A 13,605-nucleotide genomic window follows, 5' to 3' on the forward strand; every position below is an offset into this window, starting at 1 on the left:
TGACTTTTTGATATTCCACTAAAGTCACATTCCTGGGATAAGCTGCCCTTGACTGTTCTGTATCGTCCTTTCTCTGCGTTGCTGGCTGTGGTTTGTTAATGTTTTGTTGAAGACAGTAGACCGTCTTAAATACTTAGCATATTATCACTACATTCTCCAACATCTTTTTAGAGTCTTCTGAGATACCGTGAATGTGCATACAACACACTTAAACTGTTTTTCTTTATACGACACTAGAATACATCCATCACCCACTTATAAGAACTGATTTGTAGCCAGGCAGTGGTGGCGCATGCCTTTAAACCCAGCACTTGGGAGACAGAGGCAGGTGGATTTCTGAGTTCAAAGCCAGCCTGGTCTACAGAGTGAGTTCCAGGACAGCCAGGGCTACACAGAGAAACCCTGTCTCAAAAACAAACAAACAAACAAACAAACAAACAAAACAAAATAAAACAAAACAAAAAAACCCTAATCTGTAGCCCACATTCCTCCACCTCTATTTCTCCCCATTTCCTTTAGAGAGTTTCCTTGAAGGAGAAATTCGGAGTTGATGCATATAGCCACAAACAGAAAAAAAAAAAAAAGACCCCAATTTGCTCTCAGTCCTTACTAACGCCAATCTTCATTTAAAAACTTGATCAAGTCAAAAAATAATTAAGAGTTATATGTCTGCATTGCTCTGAGAAGCCACCTAAGAAAGCCTGAACTACTTAACTAACATGAGCAGATTTCATCTGTAAATGGTTTTTGTAAAACAAACACAGTAGGAGCAAGCAAATCCAAACTCCTCTTTTGTAAGCATTGTTACCACAGAGGCACAAGCTCCATTTTAATCCATGAAGTCCCTCTTATACTACAAGCAGAGGCCCTCAGATGAGGCCCAGACTATCATCTTGCTCTTCTCTGTTCCTTCAACGCAAGGGTTTTCACTTGAAAACTAATGATTTTAGCTTTTCGGATAAGAAGAAATCCTTTTAAAGAAATGCACAGGCAGCATTTTTCCAGAGCACAGAAAGTGCAGTGAACACTTCAGTGACCTCCCCAGCCCTCCACTGTTAAATCAGCTATGAGGGCACAGCACACGGTGCCTTCTTCCGCAGGACTTCAGAAACATGGCAGGGAGGGAACCACCAGAGATGCTGCGTAGGGAATCCAGCCAGCCTGACCACTGCCACACAGCAGAGACAGCGACAGCAGCTGTCAGAGGCCAGCTGCCCCAAAGCTGTGGAGGGGCCCCTTTAACTGGTGCCTCTCCCAGACTGGCTGGCACTGAAGCGGGAGCTAACTCCCCAGCACTCACAAGGTCCTTCCTCCTGGAGGAATCTCCAGGAAACAGGACTTAGCTGTGATTGTTTCTCTCATGTGTGGCAGCATCCCTGCCATGAAAGTCCCAATCAATATCTGTTTATAAAGAGATGAGATGAACAGCACCCACGTTAAAATGTTTTGTTTTAGAGACAAGAAACACATTCTGGCCTTAGAGAAGGTGGCAGGCAAGGGACGAATGCCCACCTGTGTTTTGGTCAGAACATGAAAACAGAAGAGCTCCTGTGTGCGCTGTGTCCTCTTAGCAGGACCGCTGCGAGCCCACCGGGCCCTGCCTGCTCACTTGTCCTGCGACAGCAACCAACCCCTGCGGTCATTTCTAACAGAAACATTCTCACACTTCAACACCTCGGATCCAAAAAAGCTTGTCTTAAAATCAAATGGCTGTAGTTGTGTGTGAAAATAATGATTTGTAAAACCTAAAAACGTAATTTCATTTAATTTATTGAGCCATTTTGAGAACAACAACAAAAAATATTACCATAGGAACCTGATTTGCTGAAGACTTTACCTTTACAGTAGACTGGAAGCACGTGACTCTCTGGATTTGTCGGCCGGTGTCACAATCCCAAACTTACAGTTATGTTAAGAAATAATGTCCAAATAGAATTTTCAAACTTTAGTGTGAGATGACATTTTGAATTATCATTTAAATCACAAGTATAAACAAGCAGGGAATCTTTAGGTAAAATCTAAGCCAGCTAGTGCTCCCCCTGCCATCAATCTGAATTGCAAGTCCTCTCTTCAGGAGCATGTCTGCCAGCTACAATGTCACTGTGAAGCCATTTAAAGATGCCCATCAGAGAGAGGGCCCTGGAGTACTCACTTTCATGGGCATTAACCACCAACTCTGCCTAAAGTGTCCTCGTGGGCACAGTTTACCATACCGTAGTAAACGTGTACACACATATGTTTTACACTAAGAACTCCCACATCTCCCAACAGTTCCAGAGAGTTCACTGCAGTGCACAGTGAACAGGCAGGCCTAACGTCTATGATACAATAACTGTATGTCATCATGACTCTGGGTGCATTGCAAACATGAGAAAGGCCTCTTGCCACATGGTGTAGGCTTCAGTTTGACTTGAGGAGCGTGCCGATCTTTATAAACTTTTAACACAGGTTCCTAACTCACAGGGCCATTTTTAAGATTAAATAAGTCAACATCTGTAAGACACAACAATCCCTAGCACATTTACAGAACACCACCATTTCTGGGCTCTTATAAACTCTAACTGGAAAGTATGGGGAAGCAAAAGCAAGTTCACTTTAAGACTTTTAAAATACTAAGTTTTAAACACTGAGGAGAGAGGACTGCCCTTTTGTGCGGATCCATTCAACACAGGTTCTCAGGGGAAGGGATGGATTAAGTGTCTTTTGCCATACACAAGAGGGAAACTGATTATTTTCCAGTCCAACTCATCCCAGTGTCCCTAGTTAAGATCACGTTTTAAGCTCACATACTTGCGCCCCGTCTTTTGCACAGCCTGATGTAACAGATACTCTAAAAGGAGCTGCTTCTGCCATGGCGTTCACCACTACAAGCCCCAACCTGTTCCTGCTGTCACCTAACACTTCAGTCTCTACACATCTCATAGAGACTTGGAAAAACCACTTTGCCATCAGAAAGCACAGGCCTGCGGAGCGACTGGGTCTTGGGTTAAGGATATTCCGACAGTCCGGTCAGCAGAGGCTGTCAGGATAAGCTGACTGCTGGCCTCACAGGAGTCTAGGGGAGGGAGCACCACGACAGCCGTTATCTTCTGAGTGTGTCCTCTGAGTTCCACAAGTTTTTCTCCTGTCTGAAACACAAGTAGGAATGTCGACAAACTCACCCTTTCCAACATGAAGAGTCTGAAGTAACAATAAGAATAGCTATATAGAAAAACAACATTATGCCATTTAAAATTGTGTGTTTGGAATTTAAACATTTTTAAACAATCAAATAAATATAATCTAAATAAGTGTTTAAAGCAGCTGTGAATACTTTGGGGCTATTTTTTAGTCAGTATGCTATTTTAGGATATTTTCATCGTCAATTTAAAAAAATAAACTTTCCTTAATTTTTAGGAATCCTGTAAGGTCTGCAACAATAGCAGCAGTTTAAGCTGTAGTCAGAAAACAGATGCATTTACCTCTGCCGAAGCTCTCTGCAGCTGTAGGAGCAGAGGGACTGAAAGGGCGGGGCTCTGCAGACACACTCAGCCCAGTGCCTAGTCCCACCCACCCCTGTCCTCCTCCTCCAGTCTCTCCCTCACCTCCCAGGTAGAAACATGCAATATATATAAATTTCAATCTTCCCAAGTCTGCAGGATTTCATGAATGTGTTTACAGTACAGCTGGTCTTCTGCATCCACCATTTCTAGAAGATGGATTCAGATGGTTTCACTTTTTTGTTTATTTGGAGATAGTATTATAGTTCAAGCTTGCCTCAAGTTTATTACGAAGCTAAGGTTAGCCTGGTCCTCCTGATCCTCCTGACTTTGCCTCTAGGATCACAGGCACGTGCCATGATGACTGGCCTGATTCAATCAATCTTAGACTAAAATCAGGGTTTCTTAATATGTATGGTGGTTTATCCCGGACTTCAACATGCTGAAGCAGAGAGAACAAAGGTTCAGGGCCATCCTCAGCCAGACTGTCTCAATCAACCAACCAACCAACCAGCCAACCAATCAGCCAAACAACCAGCCAACCAGCCAACCAGCCAAACAACCAACCAACCAGCCAAACAACCAGCCAAACAACCAGCCAAACAACCAACCAACCAGCCAACCAACCAGCCAACCAACCAGCCAACCAACCAGCCAACCAATTCAGCGAGACTAAACTTTACTGAACATGAAAAGACTTTGTCATTCCCTGCAATATTTGCATTGTGTAAGGTACAACATATACTCTACAGATAGCTTTAAGTACATGGGCACATGAACACCCAGTGTGAGGCCGAGGAGGACTGGAGCCACCTGTGGACACTCTGGTGGACACATTACAGGATGACTGGATCTAAGCAAGGCCACAGGAAAATGAGAACCAGTGGTGAGATCAGACAACCAGGATGAAGGAGCAGGGAGGGAAAAATAAAAACAGAGCAACCTACACAACAAAGACCACCAGGAGAGGCCCAGGGAAACTCAACCTTTACATTCACTTGAAAAGCAGACGTCCCATTACACAGTTACACAGACTAAAGTCAAACATGTGAGAAATTTTTATTATTCTATCACACAAGGTTGAGTGAAAAACTGTACCATCTTACAAAAACTAACAATTCACTTTTGATGTCACTGCATAGGGGTTAAGAGCATTTGCTGCTCTTAAAAGTCAGGAGACTCAGTATCCCTGTAACTCCAGCTCCTGAGGCCCAGACCTCTTTTAGCCTCTACAGGCACATGTACTCATGTGCACATGTGCATATGCACACATACACACATGTACATACATACACACACCTGCACACACTTAAAATATTATGAAATACTACTCTCTGTTGCAAATGAATATCTCTAACCAACCCTTCCCAAGTATTAACCAATCCCACATGATAATAATAAGCCAACATACTGAGTACCACACAGTAGTAGTGAGTTTTCATTACAGCCCACATTTAATTGGTACTTACCTGGGCATTCCACACAATGATAATTCCATCATCGCCAGCAGATGCAAATCTGGTTTGAGAAAAGATGCCATGAAGGAAAGTCACTAGTGACATTTAAGTGGTGAGATTTTTTTAAATGTAATATTATTTTAATAAAATTGGAAAAACATGAATATTTGTTATCTATGTAACATTATGAATATATCAAGGCTATTATCAATATATTAACTATAATATATAGATTAAATATTAACATGAATTTTAAGATGTATGTTCACATTAATATATTTAGATTGGCTTCAATATGCTGATCAAATATTAACACGTTGATATTACTATTAATAGCAACTAACAGTTAGTTGACTTACTTATTCCCTCTGTGTCAGGCTCAGTGCTAACATTTTCTTCTGGAAACCAGCACACAAAGCATTAGGTTGCACCATGCCATTTGTTTCTATTGCTGTCCTCGTCCCCAGCAGCCTTTCTGCTTCGGTGTCCCACGTGTTCTGCCCTCTTCCTCCGCGCCCTTTTCTCCTTTTGTGATGCCTTTCTGTCTTCATAGCCCACCTTAATGCTCACAGCCACATGGATTAAACAATACAGACTTGGATGCACATGAGAGAGCAGCCTTGTCCTTCCGGGTCTGGGTCACAGCGCTTGCTATATCTTCCAGATCTACCCATTTTCCTAAAAACTCTACAACTCCATTTTTTTAACAGCTGAATCAAATTTCACTGTGTACATATGCAACATTTTTCTTATCTATTCGTATAGCAATGAACACGTGTGATGATTCCACTTCCCTGACATTCTGAATAATTCGGTCAGTGAACGTGGCTGGGAGAACCACAGTGTGATAGGACCCAGAGTCCTTTGGAATGGAGGCTCTGTGGTCATTCCACTTTGAGGTTTTGGATAAACCTCACACTAATCCCATAATGTCTGCACTCTCATACTCTCTCGCCAGCAGTGAATACAGGCTCCTCTTTCCACACATCCTTGCAAGCATTTGCTATCACCTGTTTTCTTGACAATATGCATTCTGACTGAGGTCATATGAAGTCTCAGATAGAGTGTCTGTGTCTGTGTCTGTGTGATGTATGCCCATAAGTGTAGGTTTAAGTCTCTGTGTGTGTGTTTATTTGTGTCTGTGTGATGCATGCCTATGAGTGTAGTTTTAAGTCTCTGTGTGTGTGTTCATGTGTCTGTATGATGCATGCCCATGAGTGTAATTTTAAGCATATGTGTATATGTTTATCTGTATCTGTGTGATATATGCTCAAGTGTAGTTTTAAGCTTGTGTGTTTATATGTATGTCTGTGTGTTTGTCTATGTCCATGTATGTGTGACACACCCTCATGATTGTAGTTTTAAGCTTGAGTGTGTGTGTGTGTGTGTGTGTGTGTGTGTGTGAGAGAGAGAGAAAGAGAGAGAGACCAGAGAAAAGACCTTGGGTGTGTTCTTAATTACAGGCACACGTAGTCATGTCAGCTTTTTCCACAAGTACAGCAGGAGATGTGAACCCAAATCCTTATGCTGGTGAGCAAGTGATCTCACCCATGATCCCAGCCCCACAAAGCAGTTTTAATTTGCATTTCCTTGATAGCTAAGGGTATGGAACACTGATTTCTTTTTTTCAGATTCCATGTGTGTATTTGTATGCATGTGTATTTGTAATATATGTGTATTCACAGAGAACCCAAAGGTTGTGTCAGATGTCTTCTTCTCCTGCTCTCTGCCTTACTGTTTGAGGTATTTAATGAAATGCAGAGCTCGGTAACTGTCTGGCGTAATTGATCAGCAAGCCTCGAGGATCTGCTTACACACCCTCCTAGTGCCAGGAGTAAAGATGTGCTTGACTGAAGTGGAAATTTCTGGTTTTTTGGAGACTCAGTTGTGTCATGTGATGTTTTTCTGTCTTCTGAGAGGACGTTTTTGCTGAAGCAGACACGTGGGAGGATGCTTTGCTAAAGACCCGTGGTGCTTTTCTGGAGACAGCCTAGAAAAGGGGCATGTGATGTTTTGCTAGAGCAGATGCTTGAGAGAACACGTGATGTTTGGAAAGGATATAAATATAGCCCAACGGACAGTGGGTGACACTGGGTGGGATTGGTATGTCTTGCCATCTTTGCTGGTCGTCCTTGGGCTTTGTTTACGCTGATCTTTGCTGTGACAGTAGATGGTATTGGTTCACCTTGGCATTCTTTGTTGGTCATCATTTGTTGTGACCTCTACAGCAGAATTTTGCCCTAATTAATTGATTGGATAATAAAGACAAAAAGTCAATGGCTGGGAGAGGAGGGGGTGGGCCTTCTGGGTCCAAGAGAAGCAGAGGGAACATTGGAGGAAGGGATGGTGAGGCAGGAGCAATGCAGCCTGGAATCTGTTGGATCTGGTGGCAGAAGCCATCAGAATCAGCCACTGGAAGATTTCTCAAATAGTTGGTGAGTTTGGGATGATAGATTCTGTGCCCAGCGGTTGTGTTACCTGTTGATTCTAAACTAAGACTGTTTGATGCTTTCCATTTTGAGGCATCTCAGGTGGGCCGGAGGAAGAACATAGCTGGGGTGTAATTGGGCCAGGCTTTGAACAGGAAGATTGGGCAAGGACAGAGCTCCAGGAGAAAGGTAACTGCAGCGGAGTGTGGGCTGGTGAGAGTGCGCCTCCCAGCTAGCTGAGAACATTCTGGAGTGCAGAGAGTGATCTCAGAATTCTAAAGAGACACAGCCAGCATTGGTGGGAGAGGCATTGGCTAGGAGAAACACATGGTCTCATTAGACCAAGACCATCAGTACTGGCTATGTACTGATCTGGGAACACACTGAGACCACCAGCCAGTGCCTAGCTGGCAAAAGTGTGGATTGTTTTTTAATAATTTCACACTACAGACTTCATCGAGAGAAACACATCAAAAAACTCCTGGTGGTGTTCTGGAGGCTTCTTGTCACTTCTAGATTCTGGCACTGGCTGCTTCCTGTGGCTTCCGTGGAGTCAGAACGATTGGCAGAGCCTTGCAGCTTCTTCTGGATGACCTGCTGCTGCCGATTCGTGAGTGGTGTCTGCCAGAGGATGGAGCTGCAGCTGCCTGATTTGAATAAACTGAACAGCTGATACCCTAACAATGCAGATTAGATTTGCTCCAAAGCCCACATCTTCCTTTGCTCTAGTAACCTTTCTTTTCCACCAACTCCAGTGAACGGTGGGCTGGGAGACATGTTAATGCATTTAAGAACCGTCCGAAGAATCCAAGCCTACCTTCTGAGTAGTGTGTGTGCTGGGGATCTGAACTGTGGTCCTCAGGCTTGTGTGACAAGCTCTTTACTAACTGAGACATCTTTCCAGCCCCAGGAACACTTTTAAAAATACTCAATGGCCACTGGGGTTTCATGTTTGAGAACTGTCTATTTATTTCATTAGCTGTATTTCATACAGCAGTTTGGTAAAGCAGAAACGTGGGAGGATGCTTTGCTAAAGACCCGTGGTGCTTTTCTGGAGACAGCCTAGAAAAGGGGCATGTGATGTTTGGCTAGAGCAGATGCTTGAGAGAACACGTGATGTCTGGAAAGGGTATAAATAGAGCCCAACGGACAGTTTGATTCTTGGCAGTGGTTCCACTGAAGATATGTGAAAGGCAGAGACAAAGAACAGTTTGTCTCTCTCGGGCCAGGAAAAGGGGGCCACAGTAAACAGCACCAGGACTGAAGTGTCCTCTCCCCATCCCTCTGAATTTAGGAACATGGTCCACACCACACAAAGTAAAACATTCCAGATGTTAAGTCCTACCAAGAAAATAATTTTCAAGTTATTTTTCGTCATAGTGAAAAATAATTACTTTCCATATATATTTTTCATCATATAACAAAATCAAGCAAGCTCTATGTTTAAGCAGGCGCCCAACAGTGCTGTCCAACAACCAAGCGGTAAGCTGTGGGCTTGTTAATGAAGCACACCATGCGGGAATGAACGCTAGGAACCAGAATTAGTCGTGTTGTCTTCACACCATTATGTCTTACAGTTGAATTCAGGCTTTTTTAATAAGACGAGAAAACAAGTCAGCTGTAAATGATGTATCCCTGCTCATAGTTAACAACCATTAGTAGTTCCATCACTTTTCAGTCTGTGATACTTCCCTCCAAGATTAGCAGTGGATTCCATGCGGTCTCCGAGGTCTTCAGGCAGCAGAGTCGGCAGAGTCAGCATCATTAGGGAGGAGTCAAAAACTAAGACCGAGATGGAAATGACTGTCTAATCGGAAGATCTCCTCCAGCAGATAATTCCTACACTGGACATGCAGGTTCCCTCTTCGGTCTCCTAAGGCTCCGCGCTGGTTAGACACCCAGTGCTCCACATCTCACACGGGACACACAGGTTCCCCCTTCGGTCTCCGGAGCCTTCCTCAAGGCTTCGGCGCTGGTTACACAGCCTCCTCCTATCTTCATAGGCTCAGGGAATCCCACACTCAGTTCTCATGTCAAACCCTCGTCAGACCTCCCGCACGATCACATGTAAGCAGGCAGACTCTAAGCCTCCTTACTTAACTAGCTAGAAGCACACAGCAGTTAATGGCAAACCCGCACACACTGTTCATGTTAACTCCAAAATGTGAGCAATTTACAGATTCTGGTGAGTACCGGAAAGTACTTATCCTAAGCCCACATATACGAGCAGATCCAACAGAGTCAGTAGCTTAGAGATTAGCCCATCTCCATGTCATACTGTGGGAACCATGGGGGGAGGAGGGAATATGGTGGGCAGAGCTGGAAGGGAGGGGCTAAGAGCTGTATGTGATCAAATCACACTGTATACATGTTTAAAACTTCCAAAGAACACATTTAAAAAAAAAAAACTTTTTTAAAACTTCATTTTTCTCTGTTTAATGACATGTTCTCCAAACCCAAATACTCAACACTACCTTGAGTATCAGCGGTAATTGCTGGAAGTAAATCCTTAGTAGCTTGGTGTGAGGCCTATTGATTTCTTTGTATTTATACAGAGAGAGCAGTGAGGGCGGGACTCAAGGCCTTAAGTTTTTCTTTGGTATAAAACATCAATTTCTATTGATTCTCCAAACCCTTATAATTGCTTTTCTCCCATTCAGAAAGCCTGCAGGTTTAAAATGCTTCTTTTTCTAACCTTGATTTTTAACTTCTCATTATTGTTTTATCATGTTTGAATCTCACAAAGAGAAATGAGTTTACCATGAGCCATGACTGAATGGCCGGGAGCTTAGAAACGAGATGAGAAGCTTCGCCTCCAACTGGAATTTAATCAGCAGCAAACAAAGTTAATTCTAACAATGCTCAGTACTAATGCATGAAATCACAGTCGACGGTCACTGCTCAGAGGCCAACTGCTCGCTCTGTGGATTATTCTGCCTCTCAGCTCTCTTATAGATGTTCTATGGCTGATTTACTTAGTTATTTGTTGGCATTTTCAGTATGTACTGTCACTGCTCTCAAGTGGAAACAAAACTTTAAAAAGCAAACCAATTCCTTTACTACGCACTAGCATCTCTCCTAAGATGGCTGACACAGGATGGGTAATCTGTGGGCTACAATCATCCATTCGCCTATAAATCACTAAAAATGTAGTTACATTACAGCGGCTTATCCAAAACCAAATCCTAGTTGGTCAAGCACATACTTTAATCTCCAAACTGGGAGTGGAAATTCAACCCAAAAATTTGAAATACTTAAGAAACATTGCAATTTCTGAGAGGAAGCAGTGAACCATTTTTCAGGGAATAACTAACGCATCAGCAAGGCTGAAGCTAGTCCATGAAGAAAGGCGTGGCCACCAGAACACTTTATATGAACTACAGTATATGTTCATAGAACCCAAAGATGTAAGGCCTTAGCGTAAGGTATCAAGAGAACTGCTTCTCTAGTAAACAGCACAAGAAGTTTATTGAGATAACAAAATGGAGGAAAACACCAAGGCAAGTAATACACAGTTCTCATCTTGAGATCTCAAGACAAGCATTCAGAAACTTACTGTATTTTACAAATCATCATCAGGTATAAACACTAATTTGTGTACCACTGAGGGGAAATGCTGCCAATTATACCTGAAGGGCATCAATTGTGTGACGTGTCCAAGTTTCAGATGTCAAAATGAAAACATAGTCTGTTCCTTGGAATCGGTAAAATACAGTGCTGTGGTGGTCTGAAAGAGAGTGCCCAGAGGCTCCTGTCGTGAACGAAGGCTTGTTGCCCAGTTGGTGGGACTGTGTGCAAAGCTGAAAAGGTGTGGCCTTGTTGGAGGAGGTGTGTCATTGCTGACAGGCTTAGAGGTTTCAAAAGCTAGCACCAGTTAGCGCTCTCTGCCACAAGCCTCTAGATCAAGGTGTAAACTCTTAGAGCTCTAGCGCCATGCCTGCCTGCCTGCTGCCGTGCTCCCTTCCTGCCTGCCTGCTACCGTGCTCCCTGCCATGATGATTATGAACTCTGACCTCTGAAACTGTAAACCATCAATAAACTCTTTCTCCCATGAGTTGACTTGATCAGGGTGTCTTATCACAGTAATAAAAATGTAACTAAGACAAGAACTATATTTAATAATCTTTTATATAGTTGATTTTATGTGCACTGGTGTTTTGTCTGCATTCATGTCTGAGTGAAGGTGTCAGATCCCCTGGAACTGGAGTTATAGGCAGTTGTGAAGTACCATGTGGCTGCTGGGAACTGAGCCCAGGTCCTCTGGAAGAATAGCCAGTGCTCTTAACCACTGAATCATCTCTTGAGCCCCATGTCTATTATCTTTATTATACAATACTTGCTACTCTGACAGATCTCTGGCAGTGCTATAGATGTGCTTGTTACATTTTTTTATTATTAATTAATAGACTGAGGATGCAAAAGTTCATTAATGTATACAGGACTTGAAGAGCACGTAGAATATGCAATGTAACAACAGCAAGACATATTGGCTTCTCAAGGTTTTGAGAAATATTCCCCAAGAAAGATTGTATTACAAGTTGTCTTAGAGTTTCACTGCTGTGAAGAGACACCATGACCAAGGCAACTGCTATAAAAGCGAACATTTAATTTGGTCTGGCTTACAGTGTCAGAGGTTTAATCCATTAGGATCATGGTGAGAAGTATTGCAGCGTCCAGGCAAACATGGCACTGGAGAAGCTGCAAGTTCTCTATCTTCATCCAAAGGCAGCAGAAGGAGACTGTTCCACACTGGGTAGAGTTTGACAATCAGAGACCTCAAAGCACACCCCACACTTCCTCCAACAAGGCCACACCTCCTAATGGTACCACTCCCCAAGCATTCACACACACACACACACACACACACACACATGCACGCATGCACATACACGAGTCTATGGGGGCCAAACCTATTCAAACCACCACAACTGATACAAGTCAATATCAAAATGATAGCTAGAAAATGTCCCAAAATATTTAAAATTTTAAAAACAATTCTAAATTATACAAATTGGTAGAATTTGTGAAGGTTTATATCTAAGTGGAGATGAGCGTGCAATGTCCTTGTGGCATCCTTGACTTTGTCCTTGCTTTTCTCTGCCTTCTAGAGTTCAGATGTTCTTAAGCTTTACTTCGCAGAGTCTTGCCTCTTTCAGCTCTAAGGCACTGTTCTAGCGACCTCTGCTGGTCTGGAGGACTCACGTGGGAAAGCATAAACACCTCTAATTTATCATTCAACCCAGTGGGGTGGGATGGCTATTCTGAAGGCCTTCTGTGGCTTTCACATGTTTTTCATCCATGTATGATGCCATCCAATGTATGACGACCCCTCCTCCACCTTCCTCCACCCTTTTCCCTTCCCTTCCCCCTCCCCCTAGCTTCACTGTCTGCAGGCACAGCATTCCCAGCTAAATTCCTTGGCATGTCGCTCTATCGACTGATTTTATTCCCTTAGCTACTCCTGTGAGAGCCAGTTAGTCTAGACTTTCAGTGCATTTAATAGATTACCAAATCCCTGAAACTGTGGAAACTCCCTGTCCAGGAGTTGTTCTCAACTGTGTCTCTCAGTGAAGTGAAGATCAAGGAAAGCACTACCTGCACAAACCTTGCACAGTCTAGTTCTATAAGCGAACCCAGCACAGCTCCCGCTCTGTCCATGGGTCCTTTTTATAGCCCCTTCTTCCACCCACCACCTTGCCTCAGCACACACATCTGTCACGGATGACATCACTCTGCCAATCAGCCTAAGTCTGGCGTTTTGGTTCATTTTTGTCTATGGAGTCCCGACAAATGGAGCGTAACTACGCAGTGTAAGGCAGACCAGCACAAGCGTGACGTCAGCAAAGACTCCTTCACCATGTGTCCTTCCGTGTGCTGGCTTTAGCACAGCATCCTCTCTCCTGTGTCCTCCCCACATCTGCCTTGGTCTTTCGCCCGTGTCCACTTCAGGAAAACACTCCTTCGTGTGGTTGCCCCAGTGAAGCACCATCTAACACAACTGACTTTCCAAAGAACCCTTAAGTTTCCACTTCAATGTACTTGTTTCCTAAGCAAACATTTAAGTGCTATAGAGCTCTGTGTATTGCAATCATTAATGCTATTAATAAAACCTTATTTTTTATTTTAGCATTACTAATTTATCACTATATGGCCACAATAAAAACATGTTTCTAATTAAAGCTAGATTCCTACCACATAGCAATAGCTCCTCTTATTTCTCACACATTCTCATCTAGTTCT

At 43.2% G+C, this 13,605-nt stretch overlaps 1 protein-coding gene across 1 annotated transcript in view; it reads right to left on the minus strand.

Moving 5' to 3' along the window:
• Nucleotides 1–13,605, minus strand: part of Wdr41 (WD repeat domain 41) — a 48,116-nt gene that overhangs the window by 22,514 nt on the left and 11,997 nt on the right. The window contains exons 3-5 of the mRNA XM_052159790.1: nucleotides 4,949–4,997; nucleotides 2,997–3,128; nucleotides 1,838–1,900 (exon numbers count right to left, since the gene is read on the minus strand). Of these exons, the coding sequence (XP_052015750.1) occupies nucleotides 1,838–1,900; nucleotides 2,997–3,128; nucleotides 4,949–4,997 (244 nt within the window). The remainder of the gene's footprint in view (nucleotides 1–1,837; nucleotides 1,901–2,996; nucleotides 3,129–4,948; nucleotides 4,998–13,605) is intronic.

Source organism: Apodemus sylvaticus, chromosome 16 (genome assembly GCF_947179515.1).
Source record: "Apodemus sylvaticus chromosome 16, mApoSyl1.1, whole genome shotgun sequence".
Taxonomy (NCBI): domain Eukaryota; kingdom Metazoa; phylum Chordata; class Mammalia; order Rodentia; family Muridae; genus Apodemus; species Apodemus sylvaticus.